General features: G+C 50.6%; 1 protein-coding gene across 1 annotated transcript in view; it reads left to right on the top strand.

The window, feature by feature from the left end:
- LOC147961524 (uncharacterized) overlaps positions 1-25,764 on the top strand; it is a 31,327-nt gene extending 5,563 nt beyond the window's left edge. The window contains exon 5 of the mRNA XM_087533844.1: positions 25,528-25,764. Within this exon, the coding sequence (XP_087389970.1) occupies positions 25,528-25,764 (237 nt within the window). The remainder of the gene's footprint in view (positions 1-25,527) is intronic.
- Positions 25,765-26,884: the final 1,120 nt, after the last annotated feature.

Raw genomic sequence — 26,884 nt, 5'->3', positions numbered from 1 at the left:
CCGAATCATGTGTGTCTCTCTCAAGAGGTGCGTAAAGCAAGGATGATTGTGTTAAACTAACAAATAAAGACTCAAATCTTACAAGACACTCCAAACAAAACACATATCATGTGGTGAATAAAAATATAGCTCCAAGTAAAGTTACCGATAGAAGTAGACGAAAGGGGATATGCCTTCTGAGGCATCCCCAAGCTTTGGCTTTTAGGTGTCCTTAGATTATCTTGGGGGTGCCATGGGCATCCCCAAGCATAGGCTCTTGCCACTCCTTGTTCCATAATTCATCAAATCTTTACCCAAAACTTGAAAACTTAACAATACAAAACTTAAAGTAGAAAATCTCGTGAGCTCCGTTAGCCAAAGAAAACAAAATACCACTTCAAGGTTCCGTAATGAACTCATTTTTTATTTATATTGGTGTTTATCCTATTGTATTCCAACTTCTCTATGGTTTATAAACTATTTTACTAGCCATAGATTCATCAAAATAAGCAAACAACACACGAAAAACAGAATCTGTCAAAAACAGAACAGTCTGTAGTAATCTGTAGCTAGCGTAAGATCTGGAAACCCAAAAATTGTAAAATAAAATTCTGGACGTGAGGAATTTATCTATTAATCATATTCAAAAAGAATTAACTAAATATCACTTTACAAATAAAAATGTCAGCAGTTCTCGTGAGCGCTGAAGTTTCTGTTTTTTACAGCAGGATTAACAAGACTTTCCCCAAGTCTTCCCATCGGTTCTACTTGGCACAAACACTAATTAAACACAAAAAACACAACCAAAACAGAGGCTATATAAATTATTTATTACTAAACAGGAGCAAAAATGAAGTAATAAAAATAAAATTGGGTTGCCTCCCAACAAGCGCTATCGTTTAACGCCCCTAGCTAGGCATAAAAAGCAAGGATAGATCTAGGTAATGCCATCTTTGGTAGGCAATCCATAAGTGGCTCTCATAATAGATTCATAAGGTAATTTAATTTTATTTCTATGAAAGTGTTCCATGTCTTTCCTAACGGAAATTGGAATCTAATATTTCCTTCCTTCATATCAATAATTGCACCAATCGTTCTAAGGAAAGGTCTACCAAGGATAATAGGACATGAAGGATTGCAATTTATGTCAAGAACGATAAAATCTATGGGCACATAATTCCTATTTGCAACAATAAGAACATCATTAATTCTTCCCCTAGGATTCTTAATAGTGGAATCCGCAAGGTGCAAGTTTAGAGAGCAATCATCAAAATCACGGAAACCTAACAAATCACAGAAAGTCTTTGGAATCGTGGAAACACTAGCACCCAAATCACACAAAGCATAACATTCATGATCTTTAATTTTAATTTTAATAGTTGCTTCCCACTCATCATAAAGTTTTCTAGGGATAGAAACTTCCAACTCAAGTTCTTCTTCATAAGATTGCATCAAAGCATCAACGATATGTTTGGTAAAAGCTTTATTTTGACTATAAGCATGAGGAGAATTTAGCACGGATTGCAACAAGGAAATACAATCTATCAAAGAGAAATTTTCATAATTAAATTCCTTGAAATCCAAAATAGTGGGTTCATTACTATTTAAAGCTTTGATCTCTTCAATCCCACTTTTATCAAATTTAGCATCAAGATCTAAAAACTCCGAATTTTTGGAACGCCTTCTAGGTAAAGGTGGATCATATTAAGTCCCATCATTATCAAGATTCATATTGCAAAAGAAAGATTTAATAGGGGACACATCAATAACTTTTAGATCTTCATCTTTATTATCATGGAAACTAGAAGAACACGCTCTTATAAAGGAATCTTTCTTAGCACGCATCCTAGCGGTTCATTCTTTGCACTCATCAATGGAAATTTTCAAGGCTTTGAGAGACTCATTGATATCATGCTTAGGAGGAATAGATCTAAGTTTCAAAGAATCAACATCAACAGAAATTCTATCAACGTTCCTAGCCAACTCATGAATCTTAAGCAACTTTTCTTCAATCAAAGCATTGAAATTCTTTTGCGAAGTAATAAATTCTTTAATATTAGATTCAATATCAGAGGGCATCTTATTATAATTTCCATAAGAATTGTTTTAGGAATTACCATAATTATTAGAGAAATTACTAGGATAAGGCCTAGGATTAAAATTTCCTCTATACGCGTTGTTACCAAAATTGTTCCTACCAAAAAAATTCACATCCATAGATTCATTATTATTCTCAATCAAAGTAGACAAAGGCATATCATTAGGATCAGAAGAAACACTTTTATTAGCAAATAATTTCATAAGTTCATCCATCTTTCCACTCAAAACATTAATTTCTTCTATCGCATGCACTTTCTTATGAGTAGATCTTTCAGTGTGCCATTGAGAATAATTAACCATAATATTATCTAGGAGTTTAGTAGCTTCTCCTAAAGTGATTTCCATAAAAGTGCCTCCCGTGGCCGAATCTAAAAGATTTCTAGAAGCAAAACTCAATCCGGCATAAAAATTTTGTATAATCATCCACAAATTCAAACCATGAGTAGGGCAATTACGTATCATTAATTTCATCCTCTCCCAAGCTTGTGCAACATGTTCATGATCAAGTTGCTCAAAATTCATAATATCGTTTCTAAGAGAGATGATCTTAGCGGGAGGAAAATACTTAGAGATAAAAGCATCTTTGCACTTATTCCACGAATCAATACTATTTTTAGGCAAAGACGAAAACCAAGCTTTAGCACGATCTCTAAGAGAAAAAGGAAATAGCTTCAATTTAACAATATCATTGTCCACATCTTTGTTATTTTGCATATCACACAAATCAATGAAGCTATTTAGATGGGTAGCGGCATCTTCACTAGGAAGGCCGAAAAACGGATCTTTCATGACAAGATTCAGCAAGGCAGCATTAATTTCACAAGATTCAGCATCAGTAAGAGGAGCAATCGGAGTGCTAATAAAATGATTGTTGTTGCTATTGGTAAAGTCACATAATTTAGTGTTATCTTGAGCCATCGTGACAAGCAAGCAACCCAACACACAAGCAAACAAGAAACGGGCAAAAAGAGACAAATAGAGAAAGAGAGGGAGGATAGAGAGAGATGGCAAATAAAACAGCAAGGGTGAAGTGGGGGAGAGGAAAACGAGAGGCAAATGGAAAATAATGTAATGCGGGAGATAAGGGTTTGTGATGGGTAATTAGTATGTTGACTTTTGCGTAGACCTCCCCGGCAACGGCGCCAGAAATCCTTCTTGCTACCTCTTGAGAACTTGCGTTGGTTTTCCTTGAAGAGGAAAGGGTGGTGCAGCAAAGTAGCGTAAGTATTTCCCTCAGTTTTTGAGAACCAAGGTATCAATCCAGTAGGAGGCTACGCACGAGTTCCTCACACCTACACAAAACAAATAAATCCTTGCAACCAACGGGGTTGTCAATCCCTACACGGTCACTTACGAGAGTGAGATCTGATAGATATGATATGATAATATTTTTGGTATTTTTATGATAAAGATGCAAAGTAAAATAAAAGCAATGAAAATAACTAAGTATTGGAAGATTAATATGACGAAGATAGACCCGGGGGTCATAGGTTTCACTAGTGGCTTCTCTCAAGAGCATAAGTATTTTACGGTAGGTGAACAAATTACTGTTGAGCAATTGATAAAATTGAGCATAGTTATGAGAATATCTAGGTATGATCATGTATATAGGCATCACGTCCAAGACAAGTAGACCGACTCCTGCCTGCATCTACTACTATTACTCCACACATCGACCGCTATCCAGCATGCATCTAGAGTATTAAGTTCAAGAGAACAGAGTAATGCTTTAAGCAAGATGACATGATGTAGAGGGATAAACTCATGCAATATGATGAAAACTCCATCTTGTTATCCTCGATGGCAACAATACAATACGTGCCTTGCTGCCCCTACTGTCACTGGGAGAGGACACCGCAAGATTGAACCCAAAGCTAAGCACTTCTCCCATTGCAATAAAGATCAATCTAGTAGGCCAAACCAAACTGATTATTCGAAGAGACTTGCAAAGCTAACCAATCATACATAAAAAATTCAGAGAAAATTCAAATATTGTTCATAGATAAACTTGATCATAAACCCACAATTCATCGGTCTCAACAAACACACCGCAAAAGAAGATTACATCGAATAGATCTCCACAAGAGAGGGGGAGAACTTTGTATTGAGATCCAAAAAGAGAGAAGCAGCCATCTAGCTAATAACTATGGACCCGAAGGTCTGAGGTAAACTACTCACACTTCATCGGAGAGGCTATGGTGTTGATGTAAAAGCCCTCCGTGATCGATGCCTCCTCCGGCGGAGCTCCAGAACAGGCCCCAAGATGGGATCTCGTGGATACAGAAAGTTACGGCGGTGGTATTAGGATTTTGGCTCCGTATCTGATCGTTTGGGGGTACATAGGTATATATAGGAGGAAGAAGTACGTCGGTGGAGCAACAGGGGGCCCACGAGGGTGGAGGGCGTGCCTGGGGGGTAGGCGCGCCCCCTACCTCGTGGCCTCCCTGTTGGTTGCTTGACGTAGGGTCCAAGTCTCCTAGATCATGTTCGGTGAGAAAATCACGTTCCGAAGGTTTCTTTCCGTTCGGACTCCGTTTGATATTCCTTTTTTCGAAACCCTAAAATAGGCAAAAGAAACAGCAATTCTGGGCTGGGTCTCCGGTTAGTAGGTTAGTCCCAAAAATAATATAAAAGTGGATAATAAAGCCCAATAATGTCCAAAACAGTAGATAATATAGCATGGAGCAATCAAAAATTATAGGCCGATGCTAGGCGTAAGCCGGCTGATAGCACCCAAATATAAGCCGTCTTAATAACCATCCGATCGTGCATATAATAGCCGTTTACTTTGTCTCGCCATGCAGCGCCCAAGAGTGGCGCTCCAAGCACGCCCATCAGCATGGAGGCAGCGGCTGGATGCAACGGCCGTCACGCCACTCGAGCTGCGGTATAGCAAGTTCGTCGAAGCTGCGATGCAACGGACACCATCGCCCGAGCTACGATGCAGCGAGGCCGCCGGAGTTGTGATGTAGCACCCGTCGCCGCCGGAGCTGCGATGCAGCGTTCCTCGATGCCACCGGAGCTGCAATACAACTACCGTCGAAGCTGCGATGCAGCAGTCCTTGACGCCACGGGAGCTTCGATGCAACGGTCCTCGATGCCGCCAGCGAGATCCTATGATGAAATTGTGTCACAGCACAATGCGTGTTGCTATGCAGCTCCACCGGCGGTGAGACCCGGGGCGCACGTCGCAGCATGACGGGCGTTGCAGTAGCTCCTCCACCGGCGAGATACGTCGCAACTCATAACAGCAGGGGTGTTGCATGGCAGCTCCCACTACTAGGAAAAGGGCTAAAGATGAAATTGACACTAATGGCGCACCAGAGAAGTGGTGCGCCACTACTATATACTAATGGCGCACCATGTGGAGATGCGCCATTAGTGTGGAAGACACTAATGGAGCACTAGGCACACGGTGCGCCACTAGTAACAAAATGTTTTTTTCATCTTTTCAAACATACTAATAGTGCATCCGGGCAGAGTGCGCCATTAGTAGTTAGAACTACTAATGGCGCACCAGCCATAGAGTGTGCCACTACTGTATTTTTTTTTCTTTTTTGCAAAACTACTAATGGCGCAACGTTGCATAGTGCGCCATTACTAGTTTAAACTAGTAATGGCGCACTGTGCCACGGTGCGCCATTAGTATAAAAATTATTTTTTTTACTTTTTTGCAAAACTACTAATGGCGCATGTCTGTGTGGTGCGCCATTAGTATGTTGGGTTACTAATGGCGCATGGCTGTGTGGTGCGCCATTAGTAACCTAGGACCAGCTAGATATTTTTGGACAGCCACACCTACACACTCACTTTCCCCACTTCATTCCCCCCACCTCCTTCTCTAAGCTTGTCGGCTGCCTCCTCCTCCTCACCTCATTTGCACCATAGATTCATCAAAATTAAGTGTTGAAATTACCTTTTTTTGATAGGTATGTAAGGGGAAAGCTAGCTTCATGTTGTAGATCTACTTTTTTTCTCCCTACCTCGCTCCAACAACGTGCACATGCACTTTTTGTGGCCTAGCTAGATCTATGTATGTTTGTGGTGTTGCATATGTTTGTGGCGTTGCATATATTTTTGTGTTTGCAGGTACCGGTATTTGAAATGCGATAGTTGCCAATATTTTGCCGGAATGTTGATTCATTTCCGCTTCGGCGAGAATTTTGGCACTATGCATTCTTTTTGGTCCTATTTTTAGGGAAAGTCATGCCAAATTTTTTCTTGGTTCTAAAATATCGTTTTGCTCTACCCCGTAGGCGACCATGGTCCGCACGATGACCGAAGGCATCGTGAATAGGTTTTTGAGCTCCGCGAAGGCCGAGATGCTTCAAAAGAACGAGACAGAGATAAGATGTCCGTGTCAAAGATGCAAGCTGAAGAGCCTTATTACGGACCCAGATTCCGGGCAGGTGCGGGACCACCTGCTCTTGCGTGGTTTCATGGATGGCTATCGGTGGCAAGGTGATGAAGATGACTATGAAGTCGTCCACGGGGGCCTGGCAAGAAATGAGGAAGGGCAGCAAGACAACCACCGCGGCTCGGGCGGGCGAGAAGACGAAGAATCTCCAGGACATGATCACGACGGTGATGCTGTACACAGTCATCATGTAGAAGATGCCGGACATGATGATGAGGAAGATGCCGGAGCAGACGAAGGGCATGATCATGAAGATCAAGATACCGGAGGAGTAGACGACAATGGACCATCGATGGGCTGGGTGCAGGACCCTCATATTCAAGAGTTGCTTCTCAAGCAGACGGATAACGCAAGAGCTGCCGCCCGAGAGAAAGCCAAGCTGGATCAACTGGAGATAGACGCGGTTACTCCATTGTATGAAGGATGCAGACCCGAGGATACCCGCTTGAAAGTAACGCTCATGGCTTTGGAGATGAAGGTAAAACACAAAATAACCAATGCATGCTTCGACAAGAACATGTCATTCTGGCAGGAATGTCTTCCCAAGGGGAACAAGTGCCCGACCAGTTTCGAGGAGGCGAAGAAAGTCATGTGTCCTCTGGATTTACCGCACGTGAAATACCATGTGTGCATGAACAATTTCATCATTTATCGGGGCGAGCACGCGGAGTCTACCATATGTCCGATGTGCGGCGTCACTCGATACAAGAAGAGGAAGAAAGCTCCTCGAAAAGTGGTGTGGTACTTTCCGATCACTCCTCGTCTGCAGCGGTATTTCGCGGACCCTAAGGTAGCAAAGCTCCTACGTTGCCACGCGGATAGGAAGGAGAAGAAGCGAGAAGATGACGCAAATGATCCGGAGATAAATAAAAAAGACAAGATGCTGAGTCACCCTAAGGATGGGAGCCAGTGGCAAGCGTTGAACTTCGAACACCCAAAATTTGGGAAGGATCCAAGGAACATCGTGTTGGGCGCGAGCACCGATGGAGTCAATCTGTTTGGCAGCCAGAGAAGCATGCATAGCACCTGGCTTGTGTTTGTGTGGATGTACAACCTTCCCCCCTGGTTGTGCATGAAGAGGAAGTACATTCACATGATTATGTTAATTGAAGGGCCGAAACAACCAGGGAACGACATCAATCTGTATCTGAGGCTGCTGAAAGAGGAGCTAGACACGCTGTGGAAAACGCCGGCCAATATGTGGGACGCTGCAGAGAAAGAATATTTCCCTATGAGAGTTGCACTGCTCACGACGGTGCACGACTATCTCGGTTACGGATATCTCGCGGGGCAGGTGGTCCACGGATTTTCTGGATGCGTCAGGTGCATGGATGACACAACGTATCGCCAGCTAGATAGAGATCCTGGGTCTTCGAAAACCGTGTTCATGGGACATCGAAGGTGGCTTCGCGATGATGACCCGTGGAGGAAATGCAAGGATCTGTTCGGTAGTAAAACCGAACTCCGAAGACGCCCGCGTACGAGGAGCGGCGAGGAAATAGACGGGCTGTTGAAAAATTGGAAAGATTGCCCACTGCCGGGAAAGAAGCAAAAGGCGCCAGAGCCGGGAAAGAAGCGAAAGGCGCCAGAGCCGCTGCTGAAGGTATGGAAAACGAGGTCTGTTTTCTGGGACTTGCCGTACTGGAAGATCCACCGTGTGCCTCACAGCCTTGATGCCATGCATATCACGAAGAACGTGTGCGAGAGTCTTCTTGGTACCCTGCTCAACATGCCAGAGAGGACCAAAGATGGGCCGAAAGCAAGGGCAGACTTGAAATCAATGGGCATCAGGCAGGAGCTTCACGCTAATGATGATGATGATGATGATGAGGCGAAGCAGGACATAGAAAGTCGTCGCAAAGGCAAAAAGGCCAAGAAGACCGGAAATGACTACCCTCCCACGTGCTTCACTCTAAGTCAGGAGGAGATCGAGCAGTTTTTCACCTGCCTCGTAGGAGTAAAACTTCCTTACAGTTACGCAGGGAAGATAAGCAGATACCTAGACCCAGCAAAGCAGAAGTTCAGCGGGATGAAGTCTCACGACTGTCACATGCTGATGACGCAGATACTTCCAGTTGCAATCCGTGGGATCATGGACGCGCACGTCTGTGAAACGCTATTTGGCCTATGCAACTTTTTCGACGTCATCTCTCGGAAGTCGGTTGGCGTGAGGCAACTCGGAAGGCTAAGGAAGAGATCGTGGTGATACTATGCGAGCTTGAGATGTACTTCCCGCCCGCATTCTTCGACGTTATGGTGCATCTGCTGGTCCATATCGTGGAGGATATCATCCAACTCGGGCCGACGTTCCTGCACAGCATGATGCCGTTCGAAAGGATGAATGGTGTCATCAAAGGATACGTTCGCAACATGTCACTTCCAAAGGGAAGTATAGCCAGGGGCTTTCTGACCGAAGAGTGCATCTCCTACTGCACGAATTATCTAGGCATCGAGAACCCCGTTGGTCTGCCCGTCAACAGGCACCTCGGCAGGCTCGCTGGATGGGGTCACCGTGAGGGTCGCCGCGAAATGCATGTCGACTTCGAGGGTCGACTCGCCGACTTTGAAAGAGCAAACCTAGTCGCGCTACAACACATAGACGTGGTCGATCCTTGGGTGGTAGAGCACAAAACCTTTATTGAGAAGACGTACAATGACCGAGGCCAACAGAGGATGGACGGAGATATATTCAAAGAGCACAACTCATGTTTCACGCGTTGGTTCAAGCAGAAGCTTCTGTCGTAACCTTTACATGAGGATTCTTCCGCGGAAGAACAACTCATATTCGCCTTGTCACAGGGCGCCGAGCACAACCTGATGACCTATGAGGCATACGATATCAACGGCTACACATTATACACCGAGGACAAGGACATGAAGAGCGATGGTTATCAGAACTCCGGGGTAACGATGGAATCCTACACCGGTAACGACAAGGACAGATACTACGGAAGGATCGAGGAGATCTGGGAGCTGAGCTACGCTGGAGAGAAGGTCCCGATGTTCCGTGTCAGATGGGCCAAGAGCGTCCTAAAAGAAGACCGGTATTTCACCACCATGGTTATACCCGAAGCCAAATCCAAGACCGCGGGGCGCAAACGTCACCGCAAAAAATGAGCCATGGGTACTGGCTTCCCAAGTGGACCAATGCTTCTTCATTACCGACCCGTCAAAGCCCAGTCATGTTGTCGTGAGGAGAGGCAAAAGGAAGATCATCGGAATGGATGGAGTAGCCAATGAGCAAGACTTCGACAAGTACGGCGACCCGAAGATCGAACATGACGACGATGATGAAGTAGTATCAGCATACACCACAAGAAGAAGCAGGACCACCCTACCTAAAGGACGTCCGTTCCACAGAAGAACTCCATTTGCAAAAAAGAAGGCCAAGAAGATTATGAACAGATAGCTAGCTAAGATCGACTGTATTTAAATCGTAGTCTTCATTTCTCGGTTGTATTTCATGGGCACTTTTTGATATCATGAATATTTTTAAATTTCATGGGCACTTTTTGAATTCATGAATATTTTTTCAAATTTGATGATATTTTTTCATATTCAATATGATAAAATATTGAATATTCATGAGGACACTCGATCTCTATCCCCCTCCATCTCGATCGCAATCCCCCTCCATCTCGATCTCGATCCCACCCGCACCCTCCCCCGCTAGCTCCACCGTCGCCGACGACCCACCGCACCCTCCCCCGCTCCACCGCCGCCGACGAGCACCCCCCGCACCCTCCCCCGCTCCACCACCGCCGAAGAACAGCCCCCGCACCCTCCCCGGCCCGCTCCACCGCCGCCGACGAGCACCCCCCGTTTCATATTCATATTCATTTAAAAAATAATAATAATAAAGTGTAGACTACAGTTGTTGTTAAACAACAATTATTACTGTTTTTATAAAAAATATTACTTTTTCATATTCATATTTCATTTTCTAAAAAATTATTACATGCAACAAAAAATAAAAATAAATTACTTATGGCGCACCTCTGGCTGGTGCGCCATTGCTATTTATAAAAAAAGATTACTAATGGCGCACCTCTGCCTGGTGCGCCATTGCTATGTAAAAAAAAGATTACTAATGGCGCACCGACCGCGGGCGCGCCATTAGTAAGATTCCCCCCTAGCTAATTCCCTCCCTCTCGCCAGATCCCCTTCGTCCCTCTCCCTCGCCAGATCCACCCGCGCGCTGCCCCGACGCAGCCGCCCCGACCCCCGCTGGACTCCACCCCCGCCGCCCCCGCGCCCCCACCACCGCAGCTCCCCCGCACCGCCACCCACGCGCCCCCGCGCCCCACACCACTGCAGCTCCCCCGCGCCCCGAGCCAAAGGAGGAGGACCAGGAGGAGGACGAGGAGGAGGAGTGTCGGTGGGAACGACACCTATGGGATCACAAGAATCCCTACTACGGTTGTGGGGCGCGGGGTCGTGAGAAGAGCGGATCAAACAGATAGCACACGGTTCGTTTATCCAGGTTCGGGCCGCGGGGATGCGTAAAACCCTACTCCTGCTTTGGTGGATTGTATATCTGTGTTCTTGAGCTAGCTATGGGGCGTGAGGAGCTCCAAAAAGCCGAATCCTCCTCCTGGTCGCCTCGGGCCTCCTTTTATAGGAAAGGGGTTGCCACAATAGCACCAGGAGGTGGAAAGGGAACAGTGATGCGAGGTTATCCCTCGCATTACATGACAAGGCGCATTTAATGCATCTTGTCCAGGTGTCCTTGCTTTATCGGGGACGGGGGAGAGCCCTGTCTCGTCCGTCGCCGCTCCCTCTCGCGTCGACACGCGCCCTGGCCAGCGGCGCCCATGGTGCCATGTAGGTAGGCAGGCAGCTGAGGTGGCGCAGCGGTGGGTCTCCACGAAGATCTGCATGCCGCCACGCAGGTGCCTGCCCAGCTGGTTGGGTCAGCAGCTGCATGCGAACGGCGGTGGAGGTTCGACTGGCATGGGCCTGATGGTGGCCCAATGGGTGTTCTTGGCAAGGGCCTTGCCGGGGCCCCGGCAAGGGTCTTGCCATGGCGCCTGCTGTCATCCCTGGCAAGGCTCTTGTCGGGGGCCTTGTGGTCCTCCTTGGCTGGGATCCCGCCAAGGATCATCATCTTCTGAAGGGTGTATCTGATCTCGAATGTCTTCACAAAGATCTGCATGCCACCACAGGGATGTCTACCGAATCCTTGCCCCATGGGGGCAGTGGACTCAAGGGTGACTCACTCCGTAGGTGTGGGGCGAGCTGCCACGACAAGGGTCTTGCCGGGTTTGCTAAAACCGCCTCCCGGCAAGGATTTTTCTGGGGGGGTCCACTTCGTCCCTTTGCTCTTTGTGGTCTTGGTCTTGGCGTCGTTCTGCTTCTCCTGAGCATCGGCCTTACCTTGGCTCACCTCCCTTGCCTTGCTCAGTGTGGTGGTGCCCGTGGCTTAGACTGCCCGTGCACAGTTCTAGGGGTACCAAAAGTGCACCCCTCTTTCTGTACACCGACAGGAGCCCCTGGGCCTGGGCCACACGTAAGCGCAATTGCGTCGTTGGGCTAGGCCCAAAAACGGTGCGTGGGCAGGCGGTGCGGTTTTTACCGCGGTAAGTCTCTTCGCGCGTTGCGCTTCCCATGCTTCCCGTGCGTGGCGCGGCGTGCGGAGGCGTGTGTGACGTGGGCGGCATGCATGGGGTTGCTTCCCGCGGGCATGCGTCACATCACAGTTAATGTGAAAGGAGGCGGCCCGCGTTTTTCCCCCATAAGGAATAACCGTGGGCGCGCTGCTCACTTTCTCCTCTTCCCTCGTGCCTTTTCCGATCTCAGAGCCGTCGTTCCCTTTCTTCCTTCCTTCCTAAGCTTTTTCTATCGCCCGCCGCCGCTGCTTTGCCATCCCCCTTCCTTAGCCCTCTGAACTTCTTGGTCGCCATGGCTCCCAAATTCGCCAAGGGCAAGGGGGTGGCTAAGGGCGCCGGGACGGTGGAGCCGCCAGAGAGCGCGCTGTTGGGGGACCGGACGAAGTCCGCCTTCTTCTTCCCCTCGACGGTTGATGTTCAAGAGCTCTGGGCCTCCTTCAAGCCCCTATGGGGGGTGAAGATGGGGGGAGAGTGTTCGGGACACCCGGCGACGCGCATCATTCCTGCCGCTTGCGCTGATCCTGCCTCAAATCGGTACCCCTTCTTCGTTGATTACTTTTCTTGCGGGTTATGCCCTCCTTTCTCTGATTTCTTCTGCGACGTTATGCGCACCTTCGGCTTTCGCCTCTTGGATTTTACTCCGAATGCGGTGGCGTGCATGGCTTTCTTCGCGCATCTTTGCGAAGGCTTTTCCAGGGTGCAACCCAACACGGCGCTCTTCCACCATTACTTCTTCCCTCGAATCCAGCCGGGAGGAGCCGTCTCCGGTTGCATCACCTGGATCCCAAGATCCAAGGGGGCATACCTGGACGGTACTGTGAAGGAGAGGTGGGAGGAATTGCGTGGCCGGTGGTGCTGGATTGAAGATGAAAACCCGCCGGAATTCTGCAAGGTCCGCCGAGTGCCGCCGGTCCGTAGCAGCGATTGGAGCGATGTCGACGCCGCCGATGGGAGGCTCACCGTCGCCACCACCAGGATTCTCTGGCTCACCCAGGCCGGACTCACCCTTGAGATGATCGAGGCGGACTTCATTCGCCACCGGATCGCCCCGTTGCACAGCAAGGGGAGGCCAGCTTGGCTCTTCACGAACCCGGCTGACATTATTCGACTCCGCCCCGGCCTCGATCACAACTTCATAGTGCTGGCGCATGCCCACTTCTGCCAGCGGATTTTCCAGCTTGATGTGTGTCGCGATGGCGAGGTCGAGCGGACCGGCAAGGCCGCGAGGGCTGCCGCAAAGGTTGGCAAGGCCCTCAAGGGGCCATTTTTCAAGCTGCCAGCGGGGGTGGTCCCGTTGTGCAACAATTCGCATCGGTCCAAGATCATCGCCATGATGCCGGACTGTAATGCGCATGGCCGTGTCCCGAGCTGGAAGGAGCCGAAGGTCGAGGACGTGCAGCAATTCTTCGACACCCTGATCGAGGTGTACGTCAATGCCGACGCCGAGCGGTGGCTTATCATGGACACCACCCAGGCAGAGCTGGACTACATCGCCACTAGGGCGAGGGAGGCACAGCTTGCCATGGAGGCCGGCAGCGCCGGGGGCGTGGCCGCAACGGCGGCGGAGGAAGAGGAGCTCTCTCAATGGGCGGCGGCCTCCGCGGAGGTCAGCAGTGCCAACACTGAATCTCCGCTCGTCGAAGACGTGGCCGACGAGTCGTCGGGGGAGGAGGAGGACGCAGCGGCGGGCTCGACGCCAACCAGGGGAAGAGGGCGAGTCCCGCAGCGGGCTGGCTCCGGTGAGCCGGTCCAGCCCGGCAGGGCTGTGCGGCCTCAATTGACCCTGGAGGGGTCTGGGCGCCACACGAGGGCCACGGCAGCCAAGAGGCTGACGAAGGCCGCTGAGAAGAAGAAGACAACAGCCCCTTCCTCATCCGGGCGTGCACAAACCCCGCCGCCTCCTTTGCCTCCTCCGGCAGGCGTTGACTCGGATGATGATGCGGAGCTCCCTTTTGATCTCGGGCCTCTCAGCCCGGAGAGGAAAAGGAAACTGGTGGAAGAGGAGGACACGGATGACGAGTAAGTTCTCCGTTCCTTACTGTCATTTCCATTTCCTTGAATTGGATTGCTTGTCTTGATCCATTTTTGGTTCCGTAGGGAGACAGAGACGTTGGCCTAGAGGGCGAAGAGGGCGAGGACCTCGACGAGCAGCCAGCCCCCGGCTGGGGCTTCAAAGACACCACTGGTGGTGCTGAGCAGCCCGGACAGCAGCCCCCGGCGCAGCCCCCAGCGTAAGTTCGTCACCCTCTTCTTACTCGACATGTGGTAAGTGCTCGATGCTATGATGCTGACCTTGCCGGGTTTGCAGGAGGGGAGCGGCAGTAGGAGGAGCCACAGAGGGCTACCCCTAACACACCACCCCCATCGACTACGCCGCCGCGGGGGGCGTCCCCGGCAAGGGCATCAGGCACGGAGCCCACACCCATGGAGGAAGAGGGGAACTTGGGCGCTGGTGGCTCTGCCACAACGCCAAATGCTGGCGGAGAGGGGACTTCTGCTTCTCAGCCTGGCACTAGTGAGTCGCCTGTCCTTCGTCTCTGTTTTTCCTTTATTCTTTTCTTGGCTTCATTGCTCCTATTGCTGCCCAGGCCCTCCTTCAACAGGTATGGAGGACGTGGATACCGTTGCCGGGAACATTGCTGAGGAGGCCGCCAAGGATGCTGCCGAGGACACCGCGGCGGGGGCCGCCAAGGCGACCGGCGAGGCTTCTGCCGAGGGCACCAGCGATGGACCTACCGGTGGGGCCGGCAACGCCTCCATCGAGGAAGAGGTGGTGGGTGACCAGCCTCCCTCCTCCTCAACCCCGGGCCCCGGCAGGTATCTGAAGGTGGGCGACGATCTCTTCCTCCACCTCCCAGGGGCGTCAAGCCGGGCGCCCGCCGAAGGGGAAGTTTTCGACGGCGAGGTGCTTGCCGCCACCGGGCTCGAGGTGGTTGATGAGCCGGGCATTGGTGGCGACGGTTCTCCAGAAGAGCAGCTTTTCCGTGCCATGGGGGCCAATTTCCGGAAGCTCCAAGTGCTCTACAGTGCTCGCCTAGACAAGGTCAAGTCCAGGATGGCAACGGTGGACAACGCGGAGGTGGACTTCAAGGCGCGCATTGCCGAGACGCAAACCTGGTTCCACCAGGCTCGTGAGGAGCAGAGGGCCTTTCAGGAGAAATTGGCCGAGTGCGATGTGGAGCTCACCATGAAGATGGCCGACATCGAGAAGGCCCAGGAAAAGGCGGCGAACTTGGCTGCCGCGGCCGAGGCCGCCCGGAACCAGCATCAAGCCACCTTGAATTCCCAGGAAGAGGACCTCGCCGCGCGTGAGGCAAAGCTTGCCGCAGCGCTCCGTGGCAAGGATGAGGAGCTCGAGGCCCTTGTCGTGCGGCGGACTCGCGAGCTGGAGCAGAGGCACAAGGAGGCACTCGATGCCCAGGCTCTGGCCCATGCCGGCAAGGTAAGGGAGTTGGAGGTGGCGCAGGATGAGCTGAAGGAGCAGGCCCTCAAGCTGTCCAACGAGAAGAGCACGCTTAACAGCGCCTTGGTGGAGGCGCAAGGAGCGGTCATCAGCAGGGCTGGGGAGCTCTCCGAAGCGCAAAACTCCGTCAGAGACCTCAAGCTGAAGCTGGGGGATCTCGAGAAGATGCTGTCGGAGAGCAGGGCTCGGGAGGAGACCTTGACCAGGAGCTTGGAGGAGGAGAAGCAGCTGCGGGCGAATGAGGCCGCCTCCCACCAGGATTATGTGGCGGATGAGAACAGATGGATCAGCCGCCTAGAGGAGGTCGCCGGCAGGGTCACCTCGCAGTTGGCCACCATGGGGATGTCACACGTGAGGTACGCCCCTGAGCGCAGCGGGACCGTCAACACCAAGTTGACCCTGTTCTCCGAGGGCGTCCTCGGAGCCTTGGCGTATCTTCACTCCAACAGGGCGGCCACGCTGGCCGAGGAGGCCCGGCGACTCTGCCGGAGGGTCGTGACCAAGGTCCTCACCAAGACGGTGTACTGGAATCCCGATCTTGACTTCGCGGCCGCGATGAATAGCTTGCCGGATGGTGCTGACCTCACGGTGCTCAAGGAGCGCATCAAACCCATCACCGACTGCATCGACGAAATCAAGAGGGTGGAAGGCCAACGCCGGGATTAGGCATCCCGTTCTTCTTCGCCGCTGTGGGTTCCCGACCAAGACAAATTTTATCTTTAGTTAGAACCGCAGCTATGATGTGATGTAATATAACTTTGAAGTACTCTTAATTTTCATGCATGTTATTTCCCCGTTCAATTCCTCTTTGTATGCGCGCCCTACTCCGATCGGGAAGGCTTGCCGGCGCGGAAGCCCCTAGCGGCGTTTTGGGGATGGATCCCCATGGCCAGCCGGGTACGCGTGCTGCCGAACGAGCCACCTTTCCGTTCTGAACGCGGCCGCTCGAACTGTCGAGCTTGACTCGAGTCAGAATCGGGGGCGTTGCAGATCGCGGAAGGCTACTCTGCCATTCTCGACGCAGCCGCTTGAGCTGTTGAGCGGACTCGAAACAGGGCAAGGGCATTGCTGATCGTGGTAGAGCCCCCTGGTGTGTAGGTTTCTCATACAAAGCAAATATCTCCAGGGGAATAACCTCAAATAAGAAGGGGAGCACAAATAAGGGTTCAGTGCAACTTAGCTTCTGTTTGCGATCGCTCGAGTGTCGATCTTCTGGCCTCCTTTCTTCTTCAAGGGTCACGAAGATGAAGGAGTGCCGTGCTAACTGCTAGAGCCGATTCTCACCATTGCGCCCCCTACCTGGCGTGCCGAAGATGTCGGTGAGAACGACACCTATGGGATCACAAGAATCCCTACTACGGTTGCGGGGAGCGGGGTCGTGAGAAGAGCGGATCAAACAGATAGCACATGGTTTTTTTATCTAGGTTAGGGTCGCGGGGATGCGTAAAACCCTACTCCTTCTTTGGTGGATTGTATATCTGTGTTCTTGAGCTAGCTATGGGGCGTGAGGAGCTCCAAAAAGCCAAATCCTCCTCCTGGTCGCCTCGGGCCTCCTTTTATAGGAAAGGGGTTGCCACAGTAGCACCAGGAGGTGGAAAGGGAACAGTGATGTGAGGTTATCCCTCGCATTACATGACAAGGCGCATTTAATGCGTCTTGCCCAGGTGTCCTTGCTTTATCGGGGACGGGGGAGAGCCCTGTCTCGTTCGTCGCCGCTCCCTCTCGCGTCGACACGCGCCCTGGCCAGCGGCGCCCGCAGTGCCATGTAGGCAGGCAGGCAGCTGAGGTGGCGCAGTGGTGGGTCTCCATGAAGATCTGCATGCCGCCACGCAGGTGCCTGCCCAGCTAGTTGGGTCAGCAGCTGCATGCGAACGGCGGTGGAGATTCGACTGGCGTGGGCCTGATGGTGGCCCAACGGGTGTTCTTGGCAAGGGCCTTGTCGGGGCCCCGGCAAGGGTCTTGCCGTGGTGCCTGCTGTCATCCTTGGCAAGGCTCTTGCCGGGGGCCTTGTGGTCCTCCTTGGCTGGGATCCTGCCAAGGATCATCATCTTCTGAAGGGTGTATCTGATCTCGAATGTCTTCACAAAGATCTGCATGCCACCACGGGGATGTCTCCCAAATCCTTGCCCCATGGGGGCAGTGGACTCAAGGGTGACTCACTCCGTAGGTGTGGGGCGAGCTGTCACGGCAAGGGTCTTGCCGGGTTTGCTAAAACCGCCTCCCGGCAAGGATCTTGCCGGGGGGTCCGCTTCGTCCCCTTTGCTCTTTGTGGTCTTCGTCTTGGCGTCGTTTTGCTTCTCCTGAGCTTCGGCCTTACCTTGGCTCACCTCCCTTGCCTTGCTCAGTGTGGTGGTGCCCGTGGCTCAGACTGCCCGTGCACAGTTATAGGGGTACCAAAAGTGCACCCCTCTTTTTGTACACCGACAAGGAGGAGGAGACGATGACCGCCTCTACCCCGCCGGACTCCACCCTCGCCGTCACCTCCCCTTCTCCGGCGGCTTCCCGTAGGTAATTTCGCTCCACCTCCTCCGCTGTCCCCCCTCATCTCTCCTCTAGTTCTAGGGTTCGCACCATCACCGCTGACCTCCGCCACGGTCGAAGCCCTAGCTTCTTGATTTGCCTATACGCGACGGCGCGCTCTTGCTCCATCGATCTAGGGTCCAGACCTCCATCCGCATCTCCCTCCCCGGCGAGGTCCGAGGGCACCACGGCCGTCGCCAAGTTCACCTCACCTTAGCCTTTGTCGTCTGTAGACATGTATATATGTAGCTGCTTATCATCTGCAAGTCGTTGAAATACTAGTGCTGAATGATTGCCAGAATTGAGTTTGTGATGCTCTTTTCTGTAATGCAAGAATCTAGGTTGATGATCCAGCGGCAGTAGGTTACGTTTCTGCATCAGGTGCATTTCTGCTGCTACCTCACTATCATGTGCTGCCGTGACATGCTAACCAAATTGGTTTGTGTCAATTTCATAAACTTGCAGGCTTATAGAATTAGAAATACTACTGTATTAGATACCCTCACTGTCATGGGCTTTCTATTATTAGTCAAGTAGTATGCTTAGAATCTTGTTGGGAGAGTAAAGCTTTGCTTTCAGTTTTTTCTTGTATGTGGGGATAGCTACAGCTCATACAGGAGAAAATTGATAACTACTATGTCATTGTGTACTCCCTCCGTGCCAAGTGTAATGCCAAGTTTAGATTGGTCAATATGGTTCTCATTTTTAAATTTTTTACATGCTCTCATTTTTTTGTGTGGGTAATGTTTTATATGCTCTTTATCTCTTCCCTTGGCAGACATTCGACGAGGCAGTGGGCGATATAGCTTTCTAGCTCCTTAGGGGGGTTGTTCCTCTTTACAGGTGTGTTAAACAGGGTTTTATGTGGTCATATGGAGTTTATTAGGTAGAGAAAGTACCTTGTGATTTTTCTAATTTTTGACATATATCAAGTCTCACCAAGACATCTTCATTACAACACACAGGAGTGAAAATATATCAAGTGTAATGTGATACAGATGCTGTCAAAATGAGAAAATTGTTAAAAAACACTCATCTTATCCAGCACATCTTCGTTACGTTCTAGACAGGATAGAAGCCTACTTTGTTTAGAAACAGAGTCAGAATTTGAAAAGGAAAACCCTTAAGCCAAACATACAACCTAGCTCTGCATTAGTTGTTTTGTGCTTCAAGTGTCCCAGTCAAGGACAAACTGAGTGGTTGCAAAATAATATTATGTGGTCAATGTGGATTTACTATTTTCTGGTGATAGTTCTGAACTGGTAAATAAGTTAACATGCGTAATGGAGACTTGGCATTTTAAAGCTTAGGGTCTTCAACTTCAACCATGAATTGGGATGATAATGTTATTTTGCCTTCTTAACAGAATGGTGTCATAATCAGAACAAAGCTGCTGCAAATGCATACCTTTTTTTACAAGTGCATCTGCACCTTCAGATCCATTTAGAGTTATCATAAATATATTTCCAAGGTTTTTTTCATTTCACTGTAGAGTCTTTGCTTCTAGACTCAATGCACATTCATCAGTCATAAGAGATAAATACTAGTAAGTCAAGGGCACTAGAATTTGATCATGCCTCTTTTGAGAAGTATGTCTATTGATTCAAAATTGATCATACTATTGATGATTTTTTGTTGGGTGACCTATTATATCTGGAATGGAAGCTCACATAAGTTGAGCTGATTTTTTTCCATATGAAAGTAGAGGACCATATGGTCTGTGGCTGGGTTTTGCCTCCGACCATTGTGTCGTGATGAATTTGCAGGTACCCCGAGAGGCCCTTGAGTTTGCCGGAATGTCGATTAACTTCCGTTCCGGCAAATTCGGGTACTCCATATGTCCTATTTTCAGCAAAGGTCATGCTGAAATTTTCCGTGAATTTTAGCATGACTTTGCTAAAAATAGGACATATGGGGTACTTGCGACTAATGCATGGGCCGGGGTATCTTAGTACTTAGTTAAGTAGGATCAACTGCCCCGCCATTCTTGCTGCATTAAACCATAGGTGGCAATAGAGCCAAGTGATTAGGCCCAGCTTAGAATTCTCCTTAGCATCGATAAACCCTAGATGATAAACCCAACATAGGTGGCAATAGAGCCAAGTGATTAGGCCCAACCTAGGGTGCCTCGGCATCGATAAACCCTAAATGATGAAAACTTAACTTGGCTTCTATAGGGTGCCTCGGTGTCGATGAGAACCTAAATGATGTACGCTTAGGCTTTTAGGGTGCCTCGGCGTCGACAAACCCTAAATGATAAAAGGTTAGGTTTTAGGATGCCTCGGTGTCGACAAACCCTAAATGATGAGACCATGATCTTGTTCCTTGACAATAACCAACTTTTTGACCAAACTTTTTTCCTATTTAGAGCGAAACATGGCCCACAACGATGAGGCTGGCGGTTCGGGCGGCAAGCAATTCTGGGAGCTGTCCCGAGAGTTGGAGGAAGAACCTCACCGCTATGAGGACGCCGCGGAAGACACCGATCCTGACTACACAACACCTAGTGGTGTCGGGGATGACACCACTCATGATGGCGCCACGGATGCCACCACTGATGATGGCGGCGCACGCACAGATGGCAGCCAACCGAAGAGGCAACGGAAGGACCGGTGCCCGAACGTGCTCGGCACCGTCAGGGAGGAATTTACTGAAGTAAACTCCGACGGGCATCCGACGGCGCCCAAACACGTAGTCAAGGGGTACTCGGTTCAGCTCGGGTGCATTCTCCGGAGCACCGCCTCGATCAACACCGAGAACCTAAGGCATAAGGACCGAGGGAATTTGCGCAGCCTCCTCTTCACGAAGCTGCACGAACGATACAAGTTCCCCGCTGAGTTCGCAAACACACGCCTCTCGGGGAATAAAGTGAACGGTGCCACCCTCACGAGGATGAGCACGGCCCTGTCTACTTGGGAAAGCATGGTGAAGGCAATGATTGACAAAGGTGATAGTTATGAGAAGATCAAGGCGAAATATCCTTTGATTAGCGAAGATGACTACAAGGAGTTCAAGATCAAGTGCAAGAGCCCCGCAACCTCTGAATCAAGTCAGTGGGGGAAAGAAATGCGGCAGTTGAACTGAGGGGTCCACCAACTCGGTCCCGGCGGTTACAGAGTGGTGGAGCCTATATGGGACAAGGAGGATGCGGAGCGTGTCGAGCAAGGCCTATCGCCCTGCTTCGAGATATACCGTGACAAGCAGACCAGGAACTTTCTCAGGGCCCGGTACAAGGAGGACCCGGTAACAAAGGAGCTTACCACGGATCCGAAGACCAAGGCGCTTGAGCTTGTTCTGTAAGGAATACACCCCCGCGTAATTAGCTCCATATGGTTGCATTCTAATTAATCCCCAATATTTCTAAATGGTCCACGTTCCTTCCGCAGGACAAAGAAAGCAGTAGCGCGGGGTCGTCTCAGAGCTCCCCTTTCGACACCCATTTGAATAGGGCGTTGAACGTAATGAAAAACAGGTATAAGCTCAGTAAGCCAACGTCAGCTGGTCGTATGGCCGGCAAAGGCTTGTCCACAAAATGGTCGTCATACTATACCGCTGGTGGGCGAAAGGAGAAAAAGACCAGCTCGGAAAGCCAGTCGTGCGAGGTTGAAGCACTCAAGGCGCAAGTGGCGCGGATTCCGGAGATGGTCCAAGAGCAAGTGCAACAACAACTGGGATCGACGCTCACTGGCATTATGCCTACCTTGATTCATGGGATAACGACATGGATTGCGGGTGGCCAACAGGGGCCACCCCCGATTCCCAGCTTCACGGGCAGCAACTCGCACAACGCGCAGGCGGCGCCATTGGTGTCTCCGGCGGCGGCAGTATTGGTGTCTACGGAGGCGGCGCCATTGGTGTCTCCGGCGGTGGCGGTATTGGTGTCTCCGACACCGGCATTGGAGCTTAATGCACCCGGGTGTATGCCGGCCGGCACCTCGCCAGCAAGCGGCCCCTCTGTCAGTTGCACGCCCGCCATTGGCGGTGCCTGGACATTAGCCGAGCTCGACGGCATCACGGTAACTAAGCCTCTCGGCCGAGGACTTCATCTCCTTGCCTTTGACTGGGCATCCCTGACGCCCTACATGTTTTTGCAGGGTGCCGCCGACGTTCCTTGCACTCTCCTGCACTTCGTGGGCGGCGAGTTGGTCGATGTCGCCAAGGGCAGAATCGTTCAACCGGGCAACCCCGTGTTCCACGGTAATCCGATGCCACCCACAATGTATAGGGTTGAAGTGGTTCGGGTGCTGCCAGGCTGCGACGAGCTGTTACCTCCGATTCGACCCGCTGGGGCCGACGAAGAAGATGAGATGACCCTCAGCGCCTGCGTAAGTTGGCCCCTGCTTTGGCCGAAGAGCCAGATTCGTTTGGGGGCGGGGGACACCACCCCACAGACAAGACCGCCAGTCGTGCCGGCGCCAAGCCATGGCAAGAATGCCACAACGCTACCGGACATGCCGGACATCCCTATGGCACAAGATCCGGACGACGACGACAACGGTACATTTACCAACGTCGATAAGTACTTTGCCGAACATGGGTACGATGACGAGTTCTGCGGGCCTCCTTCTCAAGAACCCAACCAAGACGACCGCGAACTAGCTGGTACGTCGGAGAAACCCAGTTGCAATAGGCGTCATCTAGCGTTCAGTTCTCAGGAGACGCCTCCAGCTGCCGCCTTCACTGAGCCTCAGATAGCTGAGGTGCGAAATATTATCAGCGCCAACACGCTCAAGAAGGCGGTCTTTGAGCAGAACTCGGTCCCATTATAACAGATCAAGAAGAAGAGCCGGAAACGGCAAACTAAAAAGGGCGCCGGTGAGAGCCAGCCGGCACCGAGTATGATCCGTGCTCAGGACGGGCCACCTTCACCTAAGGATATCTCGAGGAGGGTGCATGTGGCGGGTAGGGCGATGCTACCGACAAATATGCTCAATGCTGCAACCGGTGCTATGCGGAGTCTGCACAACAGTGTTCTTTATTTGGAGAAGCGGCGTCTAAGAGAGAATGATGTGGCATACCCGGTTTTCGTGGCCAAGGTGCCAGAGGGCAAGGGCTTTGTGGATGGCGACATCGGGGGTACGATCGTCCTGCGGTTTGATGACATCTTTACTATGTTTAACCTTCATCCGCTGCACTACACCTTCGTTCGGCTGTTTTCGCTGAGTATGGAGATGCGGATCATTAGAGACAAGACCCCGGACATCGTGATCTTCGACACCTTCTACATGCGTGCCAAGCTCTTGAGCAGCGCTGGGGACCGCCAAGTCACGAGTTCACACCTCGAAGACGTCATTCTGGCGAACCCAGATAAGGATAACTTCCTTGTGGCTTACTTTCCCGAGTAAGTCATCCCTTAACCGCCTCGTAACATATGATTTCTTAGATTTCGATCGTTCTTTTTTTTCTAACGTTCCGTGTTCTGTGCAGTGACACACATTGCACACTCATCCTCTTAAGCCCGAAATATTCCATGGCCACGTATTTCGACCCGAACCGTAACTCCAAGATAGACTACACAAATATCAAGAAAGTTCTTGATGATGTTCTCCCCGGCTACGCCAAGTCTGGAAGCACCTTCACCAGGGCAGTTCATAAGTACGGCAAGCACGTGTTCGCCCACAAATACGACATTCTACTGCGTCAAGGAGCCGCCTGGCGGTCAGAAGGATGCCTACTACGCCCTCCATCACATGCGGGCGATCGTAAGGGACCATCATCATCTTCTGCTACCAAATAATCTCAAAGATTGGGCCGCGAGCTTGTCGGCAATCCAGGATGCGGACATCAGACAAGAATTCTTTCGCATCCAGTCGGAGTTTGCAGACATCATCCATCAAGATGTCCTTCATACCTCGGGGCAGTTCTACCTCAGATATCAACCATCCAACGGGGAGATAGACGGAACGCTACAAATGCAGGCTGACAACGCCCATGATTTCATGACCATCACGACAGACGGCGGCTTCATCCACGCTCCGGTCTCATGAGTCGAGTCGACAGTAGTGATGCTATGTGTAGTTCTGAAACATTGATTGGCTCATGTTGTAATTAAACTTTAATGAACTTGTATGTCTCTTTGGTTTGGACAGTCGTTCAACTTAGATGTAATCGATGCTATTTATTAGTAGAACCATGAATCGTGCTATTAATGTCATGTCTTGCTTTTCTCTTCCGATCCTTTTGTTGCATACTTATATATTACTTATGTATGTATTGCCTGTTGTTTCGCTTGTGCATAGAGATGCCGTCGTATGTCGTGTACAAGGGTAAGGTTCCCGGAGTCTACGACGACTGGGAGGAGTGTCAGAGACAGGTTCACCATTTCATCGGTAACAGTTACAAAGGGTACACCACTAGGGCGGAGGCGGAATCTAGATACGCCCGCTATCTAGCGGGAGAGAGGAGGGAGCGTTGGAGGAACCGGATGAAGACCAGTTTCATCGCGATGATGCTCATCATGATGACCACAGCTCTCTTCTATGTGATGGTAGTTTAGATGATCGATATCGACTTGTAATGTGAAGACAAACTCGATACTCGCGGTCTCGAGACTTGTAATGTTTTATCTTTGTTCGGTCTTTTGAATTCGGAGACTAATATGATGAAGTGTATTCGGAGACTAATCTTCTATTGTATTCGATGAATCTGCTGTTGCTTTGTGCTACTGTCTATATTCTGTCAAATAATATATTTTGTAACCTGTGCAAAAATTAGAAAAGTAAAAAAAACCTAATATTCATACTAATGGCGCATCACTACAGAGTGCGCCATTAGTATGCCAAAATATACTAATGGCGCATCACCAAATAGTGCGCCATTAGTATACCAAGTATACTAATGGCGCATCCATCCGCAGTGTGCCATTAGTGTGCCAAAGCACATGGTTAAATATGGCCCCTGGGAGGCATACTAATGGCGCATGGTGTTATATACTAATGGCGCACTGGGTGGTGCGCCATTAGTATACCAGATATTAATGGCGCACCAGTGGTGCGCCATTAGTAATAAATATTAGTGGCGTGATACTAATGGCGCACCAGTGATGCGCCATTAGTAGGCATTTTCCTAGTAGTGTCCGCCGGCGACGAGATCCATGGGGTGGCATTCGGTAAAGCTTCATTGTAGCTCTCGTGGCAGCAGCATCGACCTCTGGTGAAACTCCATTGCAGCCCTGCCGGAGCTCCAATGCAGCATCGACGGCCCGGCAAAGCTCCATTGCAACTCCACGAAGCTCCATTGCAAGCAAGTTCGAGCTCCAACGCAGCACCGACGGCTCCGGCGAAGCTCGTTGTAACTCTGAGAAGCTCCATCGCAATTCGCAACACCGGCATCGATATGAAGCGGGGGCAGCAGCAGTGGCATCCGCGTAGCCGCCATACGTCAGGCACCCTCACCTCCCTCAAGCATGTACCTCCCTCCCCCGTGTTTCTCTGAAGTAGGCGTCGCCGGCGAGGACGCCCACTGCTCGCAGCACAATGGGTGCATCCGGCATCATGCTGGAAGGAGCACGCGGGCAGCATGGCGAGTGGCGACAACGCTTCCTCCTGCAGCATCGCTGCGGCCGGGCAGCAGGATCTTTTAGCAAGGTGCGGCCGGGCATCGCCTCCGGCATCTCCGTGCACAGCTACCTTGGTATGGGAAGAGGATGGGTAGGAAGAGACGAGGTGGAAGAATGAGCGGAGGAGAGGATAAGCATTGGGCGGTTGGGAACGAGGGGATAAGCATTTGTGGACCCATATCAGACACGCATCATCCGAGCGACGCGGCTTAAAACAGTCAGAAATCTGTCGGTTTACAGGAAGAGTTTTTCAAAATTATAGATACGTTGAAGACATATCACCGGTATACCCGTCTTTCGATGAAATTTTCGACATTGTTTATCATGATTACGAGCATGCAGACATTAATGATCAACCGAAGACTTCGAGCATCGCGAGCAGCACGGCAGAAAACGATGGCGCGAGGCACGCGCCAGAAGGAGCAGCAGCCGACGTGCACGAAGCTGCGTACGGCACGCCAGGCAGCAACGCCCGCAACGCCCCTGGTAGCGCTCGCTCAGCTGGCCAAAAGAACGTGTCAGAGGGGAGCGGCCCATCCAGTGGCCCAACTGATGGACCTGAAGATGGACTCGAGCCAGAGTCCAGAGAAGCCAGCCCAGGACGTAGCCCTCACGTTGCGTCAGGAGGGCCAGAAGGCCACGTGCATGGGATTGTTGGTTCTCCTGTACATACACCAATCTCACATGGTTCACCTGGTGGACGTGTAGCCAGCCCAAGAGTGCTCCAATCGCCTGAAAACGGAAGTGTGGCAACTTCAGATGATGATTCCTCGTCTTTGACTGTACAGGAGACAAGGGAACGTCCGCCGACACCCGTATGTCTTCGACCAGTGGTGGATTTATATCCAAAGGAAGCGCTTCCAAAAGTAAATCCGGTGAAAATTAAAAGAAGAGGTCGACAGTGTTTGCTTAGCGTCGAGGAACCGACGAAATTTGAAGATGCAAACACGGAGGAGTGTTGGCGTCGCGCTATGGACGTGGAGTTGGGATCGATCCAAGACAACAAAACATGGGAGCTTGTGGATCCACCCAACGACCATAAAATCATAGGGCTCAAGTGGGTGTACAAAGTCAAGAAAGATGCCGAAGGAAACTTGGTGAAGCATAAGGCAAGGCTCGTAGCCAAAGGATATGTGCAAGAGCAAGGTGTAGACTTCGAGGAAATGTTCGCTCCTATCACAAGGATGGAATCGGTGAGGCTAGTTATAGCTCTCGCGGCTCAAGAATCTTATAGGCTA

Source organism: Triticum urartu, chromosome 7A, assembly GCF_056163025.1.
Source record: "Triticum urartu cultivar PI428250 chromosome 7A, HENAU_Tu73, whole genome shotgun sequence".
Taxonomy (NCBI): domain Eukaryota; kingdom Viridiplantae; phylum Streptophyta; class Magnoliopsida; order Poales; family Poaceae; genus Triticum; species Triticum urartu.
Note: the sequence above shows the minus strand (reverse complement) of the source record. Positions and strands in the feature narration are given on the sequence as shown.